Genomic DNA, 21873 nt, shown 5'->3' on the forward strand with positions numbered 1-21873 from the left:
AGTTTGTGGAGACAAAACTTTGTCTATGAATGCAAAGAGGAGAATATATGAGAGTTTTACCAACACTCTTGTATAGGTGTGAAGCATGGGTGATGAATGTTGCAACGAGGAGAAGGCTGGAGGCAGTAGAGATGTCATGTCTGAGGGCAATGTGTGGTGTGAATATAATGCAGAGAATTCGTAGCTTGGAAATTAGGAGAAGGTGTGGGATTACCAAAAACTAATATCCAGAGGGCTGAGGAGGGGTTGTTGAGGTGGTTCGGACATGTAGAGAGAATGGAACAAAACAGAATGACTTCGAGAGTGTATAAATCTGTAGTGGAGGGAAGGCGGGGTAGGGGTCGGCCTAGGAAGGGTTGGAGGGAGGGGGTAAAGGAGGTTTTGTGTGCGAGGGGCTTGGACTTCCAGCAAGCGTGCGTGAGCGTATTTGATAGGAGTGAATGGAGGCAAATGGTTTTTAATACTTGGAGTGTGAGCAAGATAACATTTATGAATGGTTTAAAGGAAATCGGCAGGCCGGACTTGAGTCCTGGAGATGGGAAGTACAGTGTCTACACTCTGAAGGACGGGTGTTAATGTTGCAGTTTTATAACTGTAGTGTAAAGCACCCCTCTGGCAAGACAGTGATGGAGTGAATGATGATGAAAGTTTTTCTTTTTCGGGCCACCATGCCTTGGTAGGAATCGGCCGATGTGCTAATAATATTCCCCAGTCTTTATTCCCCATTCTTATCCTCTTTTCAGTAATCTGCTTTTATTGCTATATATTTTAATTCTGCATTTTCTTTCATTGTTAAATATTTCTTCCTCCCCAGTCTCCACTTTCTCCTTACCCCTACTCCTTGCTTCCTCCCTCTCATGACCCACTCAGTTTTCGACGTGCATAGGCTAGAAGTCATCATCATTCACCATGAGCAGCTTTCAGATCTGGATTAGGGTGATGGTAATGTAAAGTAAAAGGACACAAGTGCAACTAATGTGACATCTTATTGTGGCAACGTTTCGCTCTCCAGGAGCTTTATCAAGCTTGATAAAGCTCCTGGAGAGCGATACGTTGCCACAATAAAATGTCACATTAGTTGCACTTGTGTCCTTTTACTTTACATATTGTCGGTAATTCTACCAACTTTATTACAATCTGTCGGACACCGCAACGTGATGGTAATAATTATTTATTGAGGAATTATTTGTAGGCACCAGAAATTGCATCTGATAACTCTGACACAGTTGACTATATTGTAAAGGCTTCAGTAAGTTTTTTTTTTTTTGGAATTCCTATGGTATCTACAGCATTGAGGATTAAAACTATTTCAGGTTAATTGCGCCAGCTAAAACGGTTTTCCAATTTGAGCTTTCAAGCTTGGTTCTAGTAAAAGCTTCAGTTCACAGTTAACAGATACGCAATTTATCAAACAATTAGTCACATATAAAATTATTGAAAAGTTTCAATAATTTCTGAGCCTGATCATTCATGTATTGGCTAATTGGATTTCTGGAATGTGTCTGAAAAGTAAACTGGAGTCAGAAGATGCAGGAATAATTACTGATTGAGTGATATGCTTCCAGATGATGTGGGTAGAATATATTCGCTTATTAATAACAATCTCTCAGAATAATAATTGTGTCTATGTTGGACCAGGTGATAAATCATGAAAGTGCTTGACTTGCGCATAATGGTTAAGCCAGTGGCGCTAAAGATTCTGTCGAAATAAAGAATAAAAAAATACAAAAGAGTAGCTGGAACAATTCGAAAAAACCAGGACTTAGGTGAGAAAAGTAGAAAAGTCCTAAAGACGGTACGTACCGGTAAGGGGAGAGTGAAGAAGTGGTTGTGGTTGTAGTAGTAGCAGCAGCAGCAGTAGTAGTAGTAGTAGTAGTAGTCGTAGAGTAGTAGTGGTATAGTAGTGGTATTAGTGTATTATTATTAGTAGTAGTAGTAGTACTATTAATAGCAGTAGTATAGTCATAGTAGTACTGTTAGTAGCAGTAGTATAGTCGTAGTAGTAGTATTAGCAGTAGTATAATCGTAGTAGTAGTATTAGTAGCAGTAGTATAGTCATAGTAGTAATAGCAGTATTGGAGTAGCAGTAGTATAGTCAAAGTGGTATAGTCATAGTAATAGTACAGGTAGTAGTAAGAGTAGTAGAAGCAGTAGTAGACTAGTAGTACAGTAGCAGTGTCACATATCAGGGATGGAGAAACGGACGTAGTTCCCTTCTTACCCGTAACATATCAGGACTAGTTTACTTTAGTGGTTAGTGAGGTCAAAGGTATCACTGACTTCCCTGCTAATCAAAGTAAGAATATTCTAATTGTAGGAGATTCTCTGGTAAGATATATGTACTTTTTGTAATAGAGATAGAAAGATCAGACAGAGGGTGTGCCTCCCAGGAGCTGGAGTTGGTGACGTAGGTCAGCAGGTTGGATAATATTATGTCAGGTAATGGGAACAAGCCCATTATCTGTCTTAGTGCTGGGGGTAATGACACTGGGAAGGGCAGGAGACAGGGGCTACTGGATAAGTACAGGTCAGCCATAGAAGTAGTCAGGTCTAAGGGAGGAATCCCAATCATATCTAGCATCTTGTCTAGAAAAGGAGTGGGCAATAAATGGATGTCTAGGGCAATTCGTATAAATTGCTGGCTAGACAGGTACTGCAAGGAACTTGCAATCCATTCATTGATAACTGAGACAAACTCTGTGGCAAATGTGATTTGTATGCAAGGGATGGGGTTCATCTCTCTGGGGCTGGAGTGGTTGCATTAGCCAGTTCGATTGAGGGGGTAATTGATGACTTGTCTAGGACTTTACACTGATAGATTATAAAGGTATGGGTGCTTGTGGGAAACAATCAGGTTGTAGTAATAGGGTTGAAAACAGCAGATATTACCAGGATACCTCAGGGATATGTTTAAAAGACAATATTCAAAATAAAGTTGCTAGTAAAAGCAAAGCAATTGATCAACAAACAAAGAGAGATAGCAGAGGGCAACGAGTGACTAGCTTCCTTAAGGTTTACTATACAAATAGTAGGAGTCTAAGAAATAAGATATTTGAGCTAAGATTACTTGCAAGTGCAGGTAATATAGATATTGGTATAACCATGACCTGGTTCAACCTGAAAGATAGAGAAATGCCTTCTGAATGCAACATACAGGGTTTTAAACTATTCCACACTGATAGGGTCAACAGGAAGGGTGGTGGAGTGGCAATGTATGCCAGAGAAAATTTAAACTGTTGTCTTAGACATGATATAAGATTAAAAACATTGGACACATAATCTGTTTGGCTTCAGTTTCTCGAGGGTCGTGACAAATAAATTCTGGGTGTGATTCATAGGCCCCCAAACCTTGATAGGGAGTGCAGTAAGCTGTTATGGGACGAAGTTCATAAGTCATCTAGATATGAAAATGTTGTGTTAATGGGGGATTTTAACTTCAGAAAAATTGATTGAAACAATGTGAAAGGAAATCTTGAGTCTAGTGACTTTCTTGATACGGTTCAGGATTACTTTTTAAAACAGTTTGTGACAGAACCAACTAGACTTGGTTGTTGACTTGGTTCTTGACAACAAAGAATCACTAAATAATAATCTTGAGGTTAATGATGAGCTTGGGGAAAGCGATCACAAATCACTTAGTTTCAATATATCATAGAATTACCCAGATAACTGCAATCAAATCTCTATCCTAGACTTTCGCTTGGCCGATTTCGTGGGACTGAAAAATTACCTGGGTTTGCTAAATTAGGATGACCTGACTATGGGCCAGGTAGGTGGTCTTGCTTGCCAATATGACGTTTTTCAGAGTTTAGTTCTAGCTGCCCAGACAACTTTTGTTCCGAGTAGGGAAATTAGGTCTAACATAAATAATCCCAAAATGGATGAACAATAGCTTAAAACATCTCTTTGGTCAAAAGAGAGGCATATATAGGCGTATCAAAAGAGGGGATGGGCAGTTAAGAAATCAATATATTCAATTAAAGAGAGAAATAAAAAAAAGGAATAAGTAAAGCAAAAAGGGATTATGAGGCTAAGGTAGCAAGGGATTCGAAGACTACCCCAAAAGGGTTCTTTAAGGTATACAGAAGTAAGATTAGGGACAAGATAGGCCCACTTAAGAGTAACTCAGGTCAGATCACTGACAGTGATAAGGATGTGTGAAATTTTCAATACTTACATCCTCTAAGTTCTTAGGAAAATACTAGCAAAATTCCAGAAATAATAGATTATGTAGAACAGGACGATATGCCCAATTGGAGTAACTAGTGATATGGTCCTCAGACAAACAGAGAAATTAAAATCTAACAAATCCTCGGGCCCCGTTGAACTGTTTGTAAGGGTTTTAAAGGAATTTAAAGAGGAACTTAGCATATCTTTGGCTAATCTTTTCAACACATCACTACAAATTGGCATATTGTCTGATAAGTGGAAAATGGCAAATGTAATACCTATTTACAAGGCAGGTGACAGGTCCTTAGCTTCGAACTTCAGACCAATAAGCTTTACTTCTACAGTGGGAAATTTTATGGAATCAATAATTGCCGAAGCAATTCGTAGCCATCTTGAAAGGCATAAATTGATTAACGAATCTCAGCACGGTTTTACAAAGAGGCATTCCTATCTTACGAATTTACTTTCCTCGCTAAGGTATTTGATGAGGTAGATCATTGTATTGAATATGATATTGTGTATATGGACTTCAGTAAGGTTTTCGATAAAGTTCCACATCAGAGGCTATTGAGGAAACTCTAGGCACATGGAATAGGAGGAGATTTTTTTTCCTGGGTAGAGGTATGGTTGACAAATAGGCAGCAGAGAGTTTGCATAAATAGGGAGAAATGAGAATGGGGGCATATCACAAGCGGTGTTCCACAGGGGTCAGTGTTGGGCCCCCTACTGTTCACAATCTACATAAACGACATAGATGAGGGAATAAATAGCGACATAAGCAAATTTGCCGATGACACCAAAATAGGCCGTGAAATTTATTCTAATGAGGACATTAGAGCACTCCAGGATGATTTGAATAGACTGATGCAGTGTTTGGAAAAGTGGCAGATGCAGTGTAATATAGACAAATACAAAGTTCTAAATGTTGGACAGGAAAATAACCATGCCACATATAAACTAAATAATGTAGATCTTAATATTACGGATTGCGAAAATGATTATGGAGTTCTGGTTAGCAGTAATCTGAAACCAAGACAGCAGTGCATAAGTGTTCGCAATAAAGCTAACTGAATCTTTGGCTTCATATCTAGAAGTATAAATAATAGAAGTCCTCAGGTTGTTCTTCAACTTTATATATCTTTAGTTAGGCCTCATTTAGATAATGTTGCGCAGTTTTGGTAGCCGTATAACAATAGATATAAATGCACTGGAAAACGTACAAAGGAGGATGACAAAGTTGATCCCATGTATCAGAAATCTTCCCTATGAGGATGGACTGAGGGCCCTGAATCTGCATTCTCTAGAAAGGCATAGAATTAGGGGGGAAATGATTGAGGTGTATAAATGGAAAACAGGAATTAATAAAGGGGATATACATAGCGTGCTAAAAATATGTAACATAGACAGGATTCGCAGCAATGGTTTTAAGTTGGAAAAACTCAGATTCAGGAAGGATATAGGAAAGCACTGGTTTGGTAACAGTTCTGGATGAGTGGAACAAACTTCTGAGTACCCTCAGAGAAGCTAAGACGTTGTGTAGTCTCAAAAATACATTGGATAAATACATGAGTGGGTGTGGGTGGGTGTGAGATGGATCTGACTAGCTTGTGTTATAAGGTCTGATGCCGTGCTCCTCCCTTAAGTGACGTGTCTGACCTCACTAAGTCAAGGCTTTGGCTTAAGCCGGTTGGAGAATTGGATCTGCCTCACATGGGCCAGTAGGCCTGTTTCAGTGTTCCCTCTTTCTTACGTTCTTATAAGTAATAACTTGTATCATTGACACTACTACCTCACCTCCCATCACTAAGGGACAGTGAATATATTATTCCACTCATTTACAATTTAGTAATACTTATACAGCAACATATTAGTGAGAGAGAAAAGGAGCTGATATTATGATTAACTGGACATGATACAAAAATATTGAGACTGGGGGAGTATTATTAGGTGATGAGATCGGAGAAACACTTATAGAATAAAGTCCTTAGAACAGCTTACTCCTAGGAAACCGGAAAGCAGTTAGCCACAAGTCCTAAGATCCAGCATTGGCCTCAGCTACCTTCTCGCCCGGCCAGAGCTCTCTCTCCAAAGTTCTCCGACAGAGCCTCAAGCTCTGCCCCGGCAAGAGCTCTTTCCAATGTCTCCCTTGTAGCTGCTTCCTTGAGTTTATTATATAGGCATTCGCAATGCTGCATGTGGCCTTTATAGAATCTAGAATCCTTTAACAAAGCTAGGGTTTGGAGATTACTAACTACAACTCCTTTCTTCTCAAATAGAAAGGTCTGAGAGACCATGACAAATGTTTTCTCTAGATACTGGAAAGCTTTCCGCCACACACCCGACTTCTGGCATGGTCATCACCACTTGGGTCTTTATCACGTGGCCTATTTACCAAGATTAGCATTAACCACCATGGTCCCAAGCAGAAACGGGAATTCTGGTATCATTAGTGATGCAGTCTGCAAACATCACAGTAGTAGTAAATAGTATTGGTAGTGATAGTATGAGTAGTATAGTAGTAGTATTATAGTAGTAGTAATAGAAGTGTAGTAGCAATGTAGTAGTAGAAGTGTAGTAGAAACGTAGTAGAAGCTGAAGTAGTAGTAGTAGAAGTTGTAGTAGAAGTTGTAGTAGTAGTAGTAGTAGTAGTAATAGTAGTAGTAGCAGCAGCAGCAGTAGAAACGACAGAAATGAGGTAGTAACAGTAGTAGTAGTAGTAGTAAAGCACTGGTAGAAGTAAAAGAATAGTGTAGTACTAGTGAAAGAATTTGTTGTACTGTAGTAGTTGTAGTACCTGTGATTGTAGTATAAAGGAAGAAAAGAAGAAAGTAGCACTGCAGGAGACGTGCTGACTCACGCCAGGCAGCACAAACAAAAGAATAATGAAATGGAATAACATTTCGAGGCAGAGGAGACTGAAGTATCTCAACACTCTAACACCTGTATTCAAGTGAGAAGAGAAGATCTGCAGTAGGAAAACTGGTCCAAGCTTGAAAAAAGATAAAAAGGTTGCAAGAAATAAGAGATTCAGAATACAGGGAAGGCAAAGAAAATTCAGAACACAGGTCAAGAGGAAAGAAGAGATAATGCCAAGTCACTAGCGTTCCGAAGATTAGAACATAAGTCAAAATTATAATTTATATTAAGAAAGGTGTATATAAGGGCTGATTCAACAAAGCTAAAAGGGTAGATAATTTTTGCAGGTACCAGTTAATGAGAAGGTTGTGATTTTTGACAAGACGAACACATCTTTCTTATTTTCTTGAAGTCTATCAGAAAAGTAGCATCCAGTTTCATCAAAGTATTGGAGAGGACAGGAAAAGCAAGAAATAGGCAATATATCGGAAGCTTCAGTGGCGAAAAGTAAGATGAAATCTAAACGACAGATAGGTGTTATGAGGATTTTCCATATTAAAAGTATGGAGAAGTGAGTATGAGAGAGAAGAAATTCCGTTTAGTATGAGAGTAAGCAGAGTTTACTAAATCAAGAAGATAACCAAGAGTCACAGATGGAGATAGCACGAAGAAAGAGAGAAACAAGAAGTACCTTGGTTATAAGTAGTAAATGTTCATCCCCATGAACATACGCCTGCGTTAAACGGTACAAGAAAATCCTCTCAATGAGCGGTAGTTATAAATGTCAAGGAAATGAAACAACGAGTTAGATTTCAATTCAACTTTGAAATAATAGAATAAAATTTACTATGAAAGGGAAAAGAGTTAGAATACACAGAAAGCTGAATAAAATCACTTAAGGCATCTATGGACATATAGAGATGCTGCAGCTTTTCATTGGCTTTTCACTCTGAGAAAACTGAGAACATCATCAACATCATTAGTAAAGAAAGGTTCAGTATCAATACTTGCCATCTTACAGATCGGATATTGCCCAACACGTTCTATGACGTCTCGAGAATGACAGAGGTGAGCAGGAGGTAAAAAGGGCCAAGAAAAGGAGGAAGAGGTTTGGGCAGCTAAGAAGCAAGAAGATAAGACAAAACCTCTAGCCTAGAGGAAGTGATTAGGCAAAGAGGAATACTAGCTTTGTGGGTTTTAAGTAGACCATAAAAATAAGACAGAGAGATACAGATAAGACAGAGTGCGAAGTATAAGGTTGAACGTTTTCTTGTGACGATTAAGAAGGTTGGAAAGAAGGTGAGTGTAAGAGTGTGAGTCAGAGAACAGAGATTAGGCTTTTTGGAGGTAATCCTCGAGTTTGAGGACTAAGACGAATTACCTTTGCCAGAAAGCAGGAAAATAATATCAGTAGTATAGGGACAATGAAAGTACTGATTCTTAGAAAAAAAAAAGTCTATCAAGGGCAGGAATGAGAGTTCCGCGAATAGTAAACAGGACATGAATATTTTGAGAGTGAAGTTCAAACTTATGTAAGGAAAATATGAAAGAGGAAGGAAAGATTAGTAACACAGCGAGAGAGAATTTGGACCAGCGACTATTAGAAATAAGACGGTGTAGTTTATTCTGAAAGGAATTAGCGTGTAAGTTCGAATTAAGGTGAGCATTATCGAGAGCAATGGTAGTGAGAAGGTTGCAGAGATCATCTGGGGGAATAAGGAAAGCAGAGCAAGTTGATATTGACAGAGGATGATAAAAGAAAGCATCCTCAGCTTGAGACTTAGCAGAAAGTATTAAGCTATTTGAATAAAAAGCGGTGATGATCGGTAAAGGGAGTGCCCAGTGACCTGAATTTAAGGAATTGGGAAAGGAAGGGGAAATGACTTGTTCAGCAAGTCAGTCATGGAGAAAATTAAGCTAATTTAACGATGCCTGGAAGCAATAATGGTGGCTTCATAATAACCAAAGAGGAATTTAAAAGAAAGGTTAACTTAAAATTATTACAAAGAATGAGATGCTTACGTACAGGGTCCAGTAAGAATAAAATCACTATACCGTGACTGCAACAGGTCACCAGAATATTTAACTGTCACTACCATTACTATTTCTGCCGCTAATTCTACGTCAACCATCACTACTTCTACTATTAATACCACTACTACTACTACTACCACTACTACACAGTATTGTATATATGCCATTGTTAAGTTTTGAGTTAGCATTGGACCAAGACGTACCGGAAAGTCATCATTGGTTCCTCTCCTGAGTACAGGTTTTTGGTGAATTCTTTTGAAATGAGAGATCCATCCAAAAAGAGAAGTCGCCCTGAACAGAAGTTCAAGAAGTTCAGTAGTGAGAAAAGTGTAGGGTAAGTAGGCCATCCAAGAGATTACTGTACAGTTAAGCTGTTTTTATTACATAATAATTTCATTGTTCCATTCAAAAATTAATATTCGTATAGATGAGGTAAATATATCGAGAACATTATACACATTTTACAACTTCTCAGTATCTGGAATATCTTGGTAAGTTTTTATTATACGAAATTTTACACTGAACAGGAGGCATGTAAAGTATTCCCGAGTAAATAACTTTGATTAAAAAATATGTTAGGCACAATTCAACGTTTACTGCCAGAGTTGCTCCTGCTGCTGGTGCTCATCAATTGGGGCTGGACCGCTTACGTCATTCTCAAACCAAAGTAACGTTTCCTGGTAGCTTGAGCTCTCTGGAATTCTACAGTAACTTACAGTTTAGCAGCCGGACTCACCCTGCGCTTCTTCAGCAATTTCTTGAGGACTTTTCCCGTGTGAGACCTTGGAAGGAAGTCAACAACCTGGATACCACCTGCCAGCTGTTTGTATGAGGACACACGACCTGGGGATCCATGAGATGTGTTATTAAATCATGAGGTTTTTAATAGCTTTCTCGTCATTAGCCACTGTGGTGTTATGGAATTCTAGCTTGTTTAATGATAGCTGAAGAAAAATCATAAGAATTTATCACCAATTCTCTGAGTTTGAAGATTTTACTAGCATCATAAATGGTTTCTAAGAAATGTGAGCTTGGTGTGACTTTTCTAATGGTGTGAAATCAGTCAATGCCAACTATTAAATTTACCGCAGTATGTAACAACACTACTCGGCTTTATTGTAGCTCTATATGTATCACTGCACTGTATGACCCTTGTAGGTTTAGAGCTACTTTTTGATTATAATAATCTACAATATCAGTGACTTCCTTCCATATATATATTTTTCTGGCTGTAGAATTTAATTATTAACACTAAAATATCTCCAAGAAAATATGTAATACATATACATTATAAACTGACTCATGCATAATATATTTTATGTCTCAGAGGCTGGAGTATAACACAGTAACTCAGTTGTCTAGAAAAAGAAACAATTACAGTATTTCAGTTGTGTGTACAATGGACAAAATTATTGATTCCATTTTTGACAGAGAAACTGCGGACATAATTAAAAGTTTATATATCTAACAATCTGCTCACAGATAATGCTGTGAAATCAGAAACGGAAAACTGGCTAAGAAGTAAATTTATAATCAATGGTAAGATACATCCTAAACCCACGTGTCATCCTCAATATCAGTTGAATAATTTCACTCCGACTCATCATATTCTTCTTCATTATTACTGAGGATCGTCTTATTCGAGACATGACTTCTAAAAGATTCAGGCGGTGGAGACGCTTTGCGTGACAAACTGATTTTAAGATGTTTCTTCAGTGAGTTGCCACTCTTGCTCAAGTAGAGAAAGGCTGGCTATCTGCTATGTTATTAATTTGAAGGGTATGTTTGTTTCTTCAAATGAGAAGAGTGCAAATGAAAAATTCAAATGGTATAATCTATGGTAATGGTTACCAAACTAATAATTACAAATGTTCTTTGCAAGTCGAATGATTTGCAAAATACACTTATTAAAAAAAAAACCCAGCAGATGGGGTCGCCGCAGACGTCGGGTTATTGAACCGTTAGAAATCGCTCTGCTGGATGGAAAAAAAACTGTACATGAAAAGTTTGCACCAGACTTACATCAATATTAAATCAGCTAGCAATATGAGAAATTCTCACGAAAGATGGAAAAACATGAAAATAGAATTGAAACTAAGATTCCTGAAGTGAAGTTCCACAAACGAAGACAAGTGAATAAGCTTAATCATGTTAGCATTCATCAACCAAGAGACGCTGGAATTACGATGGTAATGGATAACGAAAAAGACATTGACAGTGACATGAAGTTATTAAATGATGTTGTTAGGTAAGACACACATGCAACAGTTAGGTATCTTTATTTCGAAACGTTTCTCCTACACAGTAGGCTTCTTCAGTCGAGTACTGAAAAGTTGGTAGAAGCAGTAGAGATGAAGACGTAGTTTTAAGGTGGTCAGTCCCTCAGCCTGGAGAAGAGTATTGTTCCATTGTGTGAAACAATATGAAGTCGAAGTGACAGTAAGGAGCCTTAAATACTGTCAGGAGGATTAAGTAAGAAGTAGAAATAAAGGATTTAAATTAAATAAATTTAGATTTAGAAAGGACATAGGTAAGTATTGATTTTAAGAGTTGTCGATGCGTGGAACAATCTTCCTGGCAGGGCAGCAGATTCAAAAAGAGACTGGACAAATATATGAGTGGGAGGGACTGGGTTTGATTGGTGCCTGGGGTACGGAAGCAAATTCTTGTGTAGCTTTGGTCGAAGGTTGGAGAAATACATCAGTGGCTTTGATAAGAACCAGCCTTGTATGGATTAGAAGGATTGCTTCAGTCTTCCTCCATTCTTAGGTTCTTAAAGATATCTCCTCTCATTGGTATAGGGCTGTTTAAATAAAAAAAATGCAATTTTTTGTAAAATATTTGAAATTTCTAATTCATCTTTTCTGATATTACAGTACGTGGAGGAAAATTGACATAGAACTGCATCAATATTTTGTAAAAAAAAAATCACTTACTGGCAACAAATTGCTGTAATTGACTGGAGTCAATGGAGGCACCGGGTCTGAGTACCACGAAAGCCTTGGGTGCCTCTCCTAATTTGTCGTCTCTGACCCCCACTACCGCTGCTTCAGTCACCTCAGTGTGAGTCAGCAGCAACTTTTCCAGCTCAGAGGGCGACACCTGACAAAACACACGGTGTTAATGAAAAAAATCTGTTGTGGATACATATATTATATATATATATATATATATATATATATATATATATATATATATATATAGATATATATATATATATATATATATATATATATATATATATATATATATATATATATATATATATACATTTAATTTATTTATGTTATGTAGAGATGATAATTATTTACAAGCAACAGCTGTTTTGCAAAGTTTAGAACAAATATGATCTGAGGTTAAGCTCTTTACCTGAAATCCTTTGACCTTAATTAGTTCTTTAATTCTGTCTGTGAGGTAAACGAAGTTATCATGGTCGAAGTATCCGATATCGCCAGTGTGTAACCATCCTTCTGTATCAAGGGTCTCAGCAGTGGCGGCGGCGTTGTTGGCGTAGCCTAACATTATACTGGGGCCTTGGCAACACACTTCTCCTTCCTGGCCTGGCCCCAACATCTCTCCATTCTCTACATTCACGACCTGAGTTACCATTCTACAATTATACCTTCTCTATTATCGTAACATGAGATAACACGTTGCTATTATGTACTCTCCAGAAATACCTCCTCTCTTTGCATCATTCCTTGATGTGCCCTTCAAACCCAGGACACTTGCCTCTATTTCCGTTTTAACTAGACCTTTAAAAAGGTCCTTCCCGAGACCTAATATCATTCGCATATACTTTTCTTTACATACCAGACGGTAGCCGCTTTTACAGACAGGACATAACACAGCCATAGAGCCTACTGTGAGTTTTCTATTAGAAGCCCCGGGATTATGCATCAATCTTCCTTTCACCTTTCTTTTCATTCATATTCATCTCCGGCTTCTGAAAAAAGCTGCAGATGGTGTCACCCAAGCTACCATATTCTGACAAAACTTCCCCTCATTTCTTCAGTTTCTACTCTTACAACATTGTATAGCTCTTGATGACACACTGAGAAGTGTGAAAATACTTGAACTAAAGATTTCCCTTACCCCCTCCGTGGCTTGTCATGCATTGTTAAGATCGTCTGTCTGCGAATAGGTAAAACTGGTCACTTGACAAGAACTCATTTAAAATTAAGTCATTTCTAAAATTTTCTCCTCTACGTTTAAAGATATGTTTTTTTCAATGATGTTAATGCATAAATTAATAATCTTGAAATAAAAGAACTTTAGAAAACTTACCTAACCTTATTATAACGAAAGCAATTTAATTGAGCCTAATCCAACTAAATATATTTTAGATAAGTTTACAGTAATTTAATAATAAACAAACACAATGAAATATATTTTTCTCGTTAAGTTCAGATGATTTTTCCAAAATTATTACATACACAAATTTTCGCTTGCCTTATTCGGTACGAAGACCATTGCTATTTAAGCAAAAATCGCAAGTTTTACCTATTCGACACTACATATATATGCAAAACAACCACAGGGGGAATTAAGTAGCATCTTAACATAACGAAAACATATATATCATAGATTTTAAGTAATATTAATTAAATTTAAACTGACCTGTGATATACAGCAGAATCCAGAAAAAATGCGTTAGTTTAACAGAGGTTAGGAAATGTTTCTATCTTAGGTTTTTGCCCCAAAATAAATTTGTTTACATCAGTGCAAATGAAAGAAATAAATCTTTCAATCTTTGATTTTTCGGATATGTCCAATTTTTATGGAAACTCGGCAAATTTTGTTGATACCGAAATCAATGTACAATTTTTAGCCAATACCTGAAGTGGTGTGTGTGTACTCACCTATTCGTACTCACCTATTTGTGGTAGCAGGGGTCGAGTCTTAGCTCCTGGGCCTCTCTCTCCTTGTTCCAGGAGCTTTATCAAACCTCGTCTTAAAACTATGTATGGTTCCTGCCTCCACTACTTCACTTTCTAGGCTATTCCACTGCCTGACAACTCTATGACTGAAGAAATACTTCCTCACGTCCCTGTGACTCGTCTGAGTCTTCAGCTTCCAATTGCGACCCCTTGTTTCTGTGTCCCTTCTCTGGAACATCCTATCTCTGTCCACCTTGTCTATTACACGCAGTATTTTGTATGTCGTTATCATGTCTCCTCTGACCCTCCTGTCCTCCAGTGTCGTCAGCCCGATTTCCCATAACCTTTCTTCATAGGACATTCCCCTTAGCTCTGGAATTAACTATCCCGCAAACCTTTGCACTTTCTCTAATTTCTTGACGTGCTTGATCAAGTGCGGGTTCCAAACAGGTGCTGCATACTCCAGTATGGGCCTGACGTACATGGTGTACAGTGTCTTGAACGATTCCTTACTAAGGTATCGGAACGCTGTTCTCAGGTTTTCCAGGCGCCCATAAGTTGCAGCAGTTATCTGGTTGACGTGTGCTTCTGGAGACATGCTCGGTGTTATATTTACCCTAAGATCTTTCTCCTTGAGCGAGGTTTGCAGTCTTTAGCCACCTACCTGGAGGAGGTTACCTGGAGGTTATTCCGGGGATCAACGCCCCCGCGGCCCGGTCCACGACCAGGCCTCCCGATGGATCAGGGCCTGATCAACTAGGCTGTTACTGCTGGCCGCACGCAGTCCAACGTACGAGCCACAGCCCGGCTGATCCGGCACTGACTTTAGGTATCTGTCCAGCTCTCTCTTGAAGGCAGCCAGGGGTTTATTGGCAATTTCCCTAATGCTTGATGGGAGGCTGTTGAACAGTCTTGGGCCCCGGACACTTATGGTGTTTTCCCTTAGTGTACCAATGGCGCCCCTACTTTTTATTGGGGGCATTTTGCATCGCCTGCCCAGTCTTTTACTTTCATAGGGAGTGATTTCTGTGTGCAGATTTGGGACCATTCCTTCCAAGATTTTCCAAGTGTAGATTATGATATATCTCTCCCTCCTGCGTTCCAACGAGTACAAGTCAAGTGCTTCCAAGCGTTCCCAGTAGTTAAGATGCTTGACAGAACTTATACGTGCAGTAAAGGATCTCTGTACACTCTCTAGATCTGCGATTTCACCTGCTTTGAATGGAGATGTTAATGTACAGCAGTATTCCAGCCTAGAGAAAACAAGTGATTTGAAAAGGATCATCATTGGCTTGGCATCTCTCGTTTTGAACGTTCTCATTATCCATCCTATCATTTTCTTTGCACGTGTGATCGTAGCACTGTTGTGATCCTTGAAAGTGAGATCCTCAGACATTACTACTCCGTCTGCGGTCTTCTGTGTCCTTCCCCTATCTTCATGACTTTGCATTTGGCAGGATTAAATTCGAGAAGTCAATTGCTGGACCAGGTGTCCAGTCTGTCCAGGTCTCTTTAAAGTCCTGCCTGGTCCTCATCTGATATAATTCTCCTCATTAACTTCACATCGTCTGCGAACAGTGACACTTCTGAGTCTAACCCTTCCATCATGTCGTTCACATATACCAAAAATAGCACTGGTCCGTTGACCAACCCATGTGGGACCCCGCTCGTCACAGGTGCCCACTGTGATACCTCATTACGTACCATGACTCGTTGTTGCCTCTCTGTCAGGTATTCTCTGATCCATTGCAGTGCCCTTCCTGTTATATACGCCTGATCCTCTAGCTTCTGCACTAATTTCTTGTGAGGAACTGTGCCAAAGGCCTTCTTGCAGTCCAAGAAGATGCAATCAACCCACCCCTCTCTCTCGTGTCTTACTTCTGTTACTTTATCTAAAACTCCAGAAGGTTTGTGACACGGGATTTGCCTTCTATGAATCTGTGCTGGTTGGCGTTTATACTCTTGTTCCGTTCCAGGTGCACCACCACTCTCCTCCTGATAATCTTCTCCATAACTTTGCATACTATACACGCCAGTGACACAGGTCTATAGTTTAGTGCCTCTTTTCTGTCTCCTTTTTTGAAAATGGGAACTACATTTGCCGTCTTCCGTACCTCAGGTAGTTGCCCAGTTTCCAGGGACGTGTTGAAGATTGTGGTAAGTGGCACACACGGCATATCCACTCCCTCTCTAAGGACCCACGGGGATATGTTGTCCGGTCCCATTGCCTTCGAGGTATCGATGTCCCTTAGCAGCTTCTTCACCTCCTCCTCATTTGTATTTGTCATCCAACACTTGTTGGTATATTCCTTGCTGGTGTCCTCATCTGGTCTGTCCTCCCCAGAGGCCTTCCTGTCTCCACTGTAAATACTTCCTTAAATCTCGTGTTGAGCTCCTCACATACCTCTTGATCGTTTCTTGTGAGTTCTCCACCTTCTTCCCTCAGTCTTATCACCTGGTCTTTGACTTTTTCTACCTCCTAATGTGGTTATACAGCAGTTTCGGGTCAGACTTGATTTTCGATGCTATGTCGTTTTCGTACTGTCGCTGGGCCTCCCTCCTTATCTGTGCATACTCGTTTCTGGCTCTTCTACTAATCTTCTTTTTTTTCTTGGGTCCTTTGCCTCCTATACCTTTTCCATTCTCTGGTGCACTTAGTTTTTGCCTCCCTACACCTTCGGGTAAACCAAGGACTCGTTTTGGTCTTCCTATTATTTATATTTCCCTTGGGAACAAACCTTTCCTCTGCCTCCTTGCACTTTGTTGCTACTTATTCCATCATCTCGTTTACTGATTTTCCTACCAGTTCTCTGTCCCACTGAACCTCCTGCAGAAAGTTCCTCATACCTGTGTAGTTCCCCCTTTTAAAGTTTGGTTTTTCCCATTCAATTCCAGTTACCTTCTCCACTTGTAACTCTACTATATAATCAAAACTCAGAACCACGTGATCGCTAGCTCCAAGGGGCCTCTCGTAAGCGATGTCCTCAATGTCTGAACTGTTTAGGGTAAACACAAGATCCTGTCTTGCTGGCTCAACCTCCCCTCTCTCTCTGGTAGTGTCCCTGACATGTTAATGCATGAGGTTTTGAAGTACCACATCCATCATCTTGGCTCTCCATGTTTCGGGACCCCCATGCGGCTCAAGGTTTTCCCAGTCGATCTCCCTGTGGTTGAAATCGCCCATTACCAGTAGCTTTGCTCTGCTCGAGTGAGCTCTTCTTGTCACCTCAGCCAGTGTGTCCACCATCGCTCTGTTGTTTTCTTCGTGTGTGTGTGTGTGTGTGTGTGTGTGTGTGTGTGTGTGTGTGTGTGTGTGTGTGTGTGTCTGCATGTGTGTGGTGTGTATGTGTGTATGTATTTGTGCGTGTGTGATGTGTGTGTGGTGCTTGTGCGTGCGGTGTGTGTATCTTGTGTGTGAGTGTGTGATGTGTGTGGTGTGTGTGCGTGTGGTGTGTGTGTCGTGTGTGCCTCGTGTGTGTATGTGTGTGTGTGTGTATGTGTGCATGTGTGTGGTGTGTGTGTGTGTGTATGTGTGTGTGTGTGTGTGTGTGTGTGTGTGTATGTGTGTACTCACTGAGTTGTGTTGGTTGCTTCTGTGTATATGGATGTGTCTGAAAAAATAATTATACAATCCGTTTGGTTTATCTACGTCCCAAGCTGCCGTCTCTGTCTCAAGCTGAAAACTACGTCTCAAGCTACCATCTATGTCTCAAGGTGCCCTCTACGTCTCAAGCTGCCACCTATGTCTCAAGGTGCCCTCTACGTGTCAAGCTACCATCTATGTCTCAAGGTGCCCTGTACGTCTCAAGCTGCCATTTATGTCTCAAGGTGCCCTCTACGTCTCAAGCTGCCATCTATGTCTCAAGGTGCCCTCTACGTCTCAAGTTGCCATCTATGTCTCAAGGTGCCCTCTACGTCTCAAGCTGCCATCTACGTCTCAAGATGCCCTCTACGTCTCAAGCTGCCATCTACGTCTCAAGGTGCCCTCTACGTCTCAAGCTACCATCTACGTCTCAAGATGCCCTCTACGTCTCAAGCTACCATCTATGTCTCAAGGTACCCTCTTCGTCTCAAGCTGCCATCTATGTCTCAAGGTGCCCTCTATGTCTCAAGCTACCATCTATGTCTCAAGGTGCCCTCTACGTCTCAAGCTGCCATCTACGTCTCAAGCTGCCATCTATGTCCGTGTGCAGTAAATGCGTAATATGTGAGTACCATCATCAGTGCTGCTGTATTCATTATCAAGAGAATATTTTTCATGCACTCATTCCCACAACAGATAAAGTGGAACACGGACATGATAATGGGTACTGCGTCCTAAAAAGGTCTGCTTGAGTTGTGTGTGTGTGTGTGTGTGTGTGTCTGTGTGTGTGTGTGTGTGTTTGTGTGTGTGTGTGTGTCTATGTGTGTGTGTGTCTTTGTGTGTGTTTGTGTGTGTGTGTGTGTGTGTGTGTGTGTGTGTGTGTGTACTCACCTAATTGTACTCACCTAATTGTGGTTGCAGGGGTCGAGACTCAGCTCCTGGTCCCGCCTCTTCACTGATCACTACTGGATCCTCTCTCTCTCTGCTTCCTGAGCTTTGTCATACCTCTTCTTAAAACTATGTATGGTTCCTGCCTCCACTACTTCACTTGCTATGCTAGTCCACTTGCTGACAACTCTATGACTGAAGAAATACTTCCTAACGTCCCTGTGACTCGTCTGAGTCTTCAGCTTCCAGTTGTGACCCCTTGTCCCTGTGTCCCCTCTCTGGAACATCCTATCTCTGTCCACCTTGTCTATTCCCCGCAGTATCTTGTATGTCGTTATCATGTCTCCCCTGACCCTTCTGTCCTCCAGTGTCGTCAGTCCGATTTCCCTTAACCTTTCCTCGTACGACATTCCCTTGAGCTCTGGGACTAGCCTTGTTGCAAACCTTTGTACTTTCTCTAACTTCTTGACGTGCTTGACCAGTTGTGGGTTCCAGACTGGTGCTGCATACTCCAGTATGGGCCTAACATACACAGTGTACAGTGTCTTGAACGATTCCTTATTAAGGTATCAGAACGCTATTCTCAGGTTTGCCAGGCGCCCGTATGCTGCAGCGGTTATTTGGTTGATGTGTGCCTCCGGTGATGTGCTCGGTGTTATGGTCACCCCAAGGTCTTTCTCCCTGAGTGAGGTCTGTAGTCTTTGTCCACCTAGCCTATACTCTGTCTGCGGTCTTCTTTGCCCCTCCCCAATCTTCATGACTTTGCATTTGGCTGGATTGAATTCGAGAAGCCAGTTACTGGACCACATGTCCAGCCTCTCCAGGTCTCTTTGCAGTCCTGCCTCATCCTCGTCCGATTTAATTCTTCTCATCAACTTCACGTCATCTGCGAACAGGGACACTTCAGAGTCTATTCCTTCCATCATGTCGTTCACATATATCAAAAATAGCACTGGTCCTAGAACTGACCCCTGTGGGACCCCGCTCGTAACAGGCGCCCACTGTGATACCTCTTCACGTACCATGACTCGTTGCTGCCTCCCTGTCAGGTATTCCCTTATCCATTGCAGTGACCTTCCTTTTACGTGTGCCCGATCCTCCAGCTTCTGCACTAATCTCTTGTGGGGAACTGTGTCAAAGGCCTTCCTGCAGTCTAGGAAAACGCTATCTACCCAACCCTCTCTCTCGTGTCTTACTTCTGTTACCTTGTCATAAAACTCCAGGAGGTTTGTGATACAAGATTTGCCTTCCATGAACCCATGCTGGTTTTCATTTATAATCTTGTTCCTTTCCAGGTGTTCCACCACTCTCCTCCTGATAATCTTCTCCATGACTTTGCACACAATACATGTCAGAGAAACAGGTCTGTAGTTTAGTGCCTCGTTTCTGTTTCCTTTCTTAAATATGGGGACTACATTAGCTGTCTTCCATTTCTCAGGTAGTTGCCCAGTTTCAAGGGATGTGTTGAAGATTGTGGTTAGAGGCACACACAGCATCTCTGCTCCTTCTCTAAGGACCCATGGGGAGATGTTGTCCGGTCCTATCGCCTTTGAGGTGTCAAGGTCACTTAAGAGCTTCTTCACCTCCTCCTCAGTTGTTCGTATGTCATCCAACACTTGTTGGTATATTCCCTCTTGATGTTCCCTTCTGTGCTGTCTTCCCACAGCCCTTCTTGTCTCTACTGTAAAAACTTCCTTAAATCTCCTGTTCAGCTCCTCACATACCTCCTGATCATTTCTTGTGAGTTCTCCACCTTCTGTCCTTAATCTGATCACCTGGTCTTTGACTGTTGTCTTCCTCCTGATGTGGCTATACAACAGTTTCGGGTCAGTCTTGATTCTCGATGCTATGTCATTTTCATACTGTCGCTGGGCCTCCCTCCTTACCTGTGCGTACTCATTCCTGGCTCTGCGACTGATCTCCCTATTTTCGTGTGTTCTCTGCCTTCTGTACTTTTTCCATTCTCTATTGCACTTTGTTTTTGCCTCCTTACACCGTCGGGTGAACCAGGGGCTTGTTCTGGTCTTCCCGTTGTTACTGTTGCCCTTGGGAATGAACCTTTCCACTGCCTCCTTGCATTTTGTTGCTACATATTCCATCATTTCATTTACTGGCTTTCCTGCCAGTTCTCTGTCCCACTGGACCTCGCGCAGGAAGTTCTTCAACCCTATGTAGTCCCCTCTTTTATAGTCAGGCTTTTCCCATTCTACTCCTGTTATTCTCTCCACTTGCAGCTCTACTATGTATTCAAAGCACAGAACCACGTGGTCGCTAGCTCCTAGGGGACTCTCATACTTAATGTCCTCAATGTCTGAGCTGCCCAGGGTGAACACAAGGTCCAATCTTGCTGGTTCATCCTCCCCTCTCACTCTGGTAGTGTCCTTAACATGTTGGTGCATGAGGTTTTCCAGCACCACGTCCAACATCCTGGCTCTCCATGTTTCGGGACCCCCATGTGGCTCCAGGTTTTCCCAGTCAATCTCCCTGTGGTTGAAATCCCCCATAACCAGCAACTTTGCTCTGCTGGAGTGAGCTCTTCTTGCCACCTCAGCAAGTGTGTCCACCATTGCTCTGTTGCTCTCTTCATATTCCTCTCTTGGCCTCCTGCAGTTCTGTGGTGGATTATACATCACTGCAATGACCACTTTGTGTTCCCCAGACTGAAGTGTACCTGCTATGTAGTTTCTTTCTCCCGTCTCATCTATTCCTTCCATTTTCTCGAATTTCCATCTGTTTTTTACGAGCAGAGCAACCCCACCTCCCCCCCTGCCCCTTCTATCTTTCCTCATGATCTGGTATCCTGGTGGGAAGATTGCATCTGTTATTGTCTCCATGAGTTTTGTTTCTGTAACTGCTATGATGTCTGGGGACTTCTCATTGATTCTTTCTTGCCATTCCTCATGTTTATTCGTTAATCCATCTGCATTTGTGTACCAAACCTTCAACTTCTGTTCTAATACTGTAACTGTGGTGCGGGGGGGGGGGTGGAAACAGAGGGATCGGTGTGTGATGGTTGGTTTGGATTGTTCAGTTGCCTTGGGGGTGTCGTGGCTGGAGTCCTTCTGCAGGTGTTTCTGGGGGGTGCGCTTGTCCTTCCATTTGATCCTGGGTTATTCTGCTCTCCTTGTGTGTGTGTGTATGTGTGTGTGTGTGTGTGTGTGTGTGTGTGTGTGTGTGTGTGTGTGTGTGTGTGTGTGTGTGTCTGTGTGTGTGTGTGTGTGTGTATGTGGTGTGTGTGTGAGTGTGTGTACTCACCTAGTTGGCCTAGTTGTACTCACCTAGTTGAGGTTGCAGGGGTCGGGTCCGAGCTCCTGGCCCCGCCTCTTCACTGGTCACCACTTGGTCACTCTCCCTGAACCATGAGGTTTATCGTACCTCTGCTTAAAGCTATGTATGGTTCCTGCCTTCACTACATCTCTTCCCAAACTATTCCACTTCCTGACTACTCTGTGGCTGAAGAAA

At 41.3% G+C, this 21873-nt stretch overlaps 1 protein-coding gene across 2 annotated transcripts in view; it reads right to left on the minus strand.

The window, feature by feature from the left end:
• Positions 1-9415: 9415 nt before the first annotated feature.
• LOC128692728 (uncharacterized) overlaps positions 9416-21873 on the minus strand; it is a 62004-nt gene continuing 49546 nt past the window's right edge. For both annotated transcript variants that reach the window (XM_053782054.2, XM_053782062.2), the window contains exons 9-11: positions 12430-12657; positions 11997-12162; positions 9416-9903 (exon numbers count right to left, since the gene is read on the minus strand). In XM_053782054.2, the coding sequence (XP_053638029.2) occupies positions 9773-9903; positions 11997-12162; positions 12430-12657 (525 nt within the window). In that variant the 3' untranslated portion in view covers positions 9416-9772. The remainder of the gene's footprint in view (positions 9904-11996; positions 12163-12429; positions 12658-21873) is intronic.

This window comes from Cherax quadricarinatus, chromosome 6 (assembly GCF_038502225.1).
Source record: "Cherax quadricarinatus isolate ZL_2023a chromosome 6, ASM3850222v1, whole genome shotgun sequence".
In the NCBI taxonomy this organism is placed as follows: Eukaryota; Metazoa; Arthropoda; class Malacostraca; order Decapoda; family Parastacidae; genus Cherax; species Cherax quadricarinatus.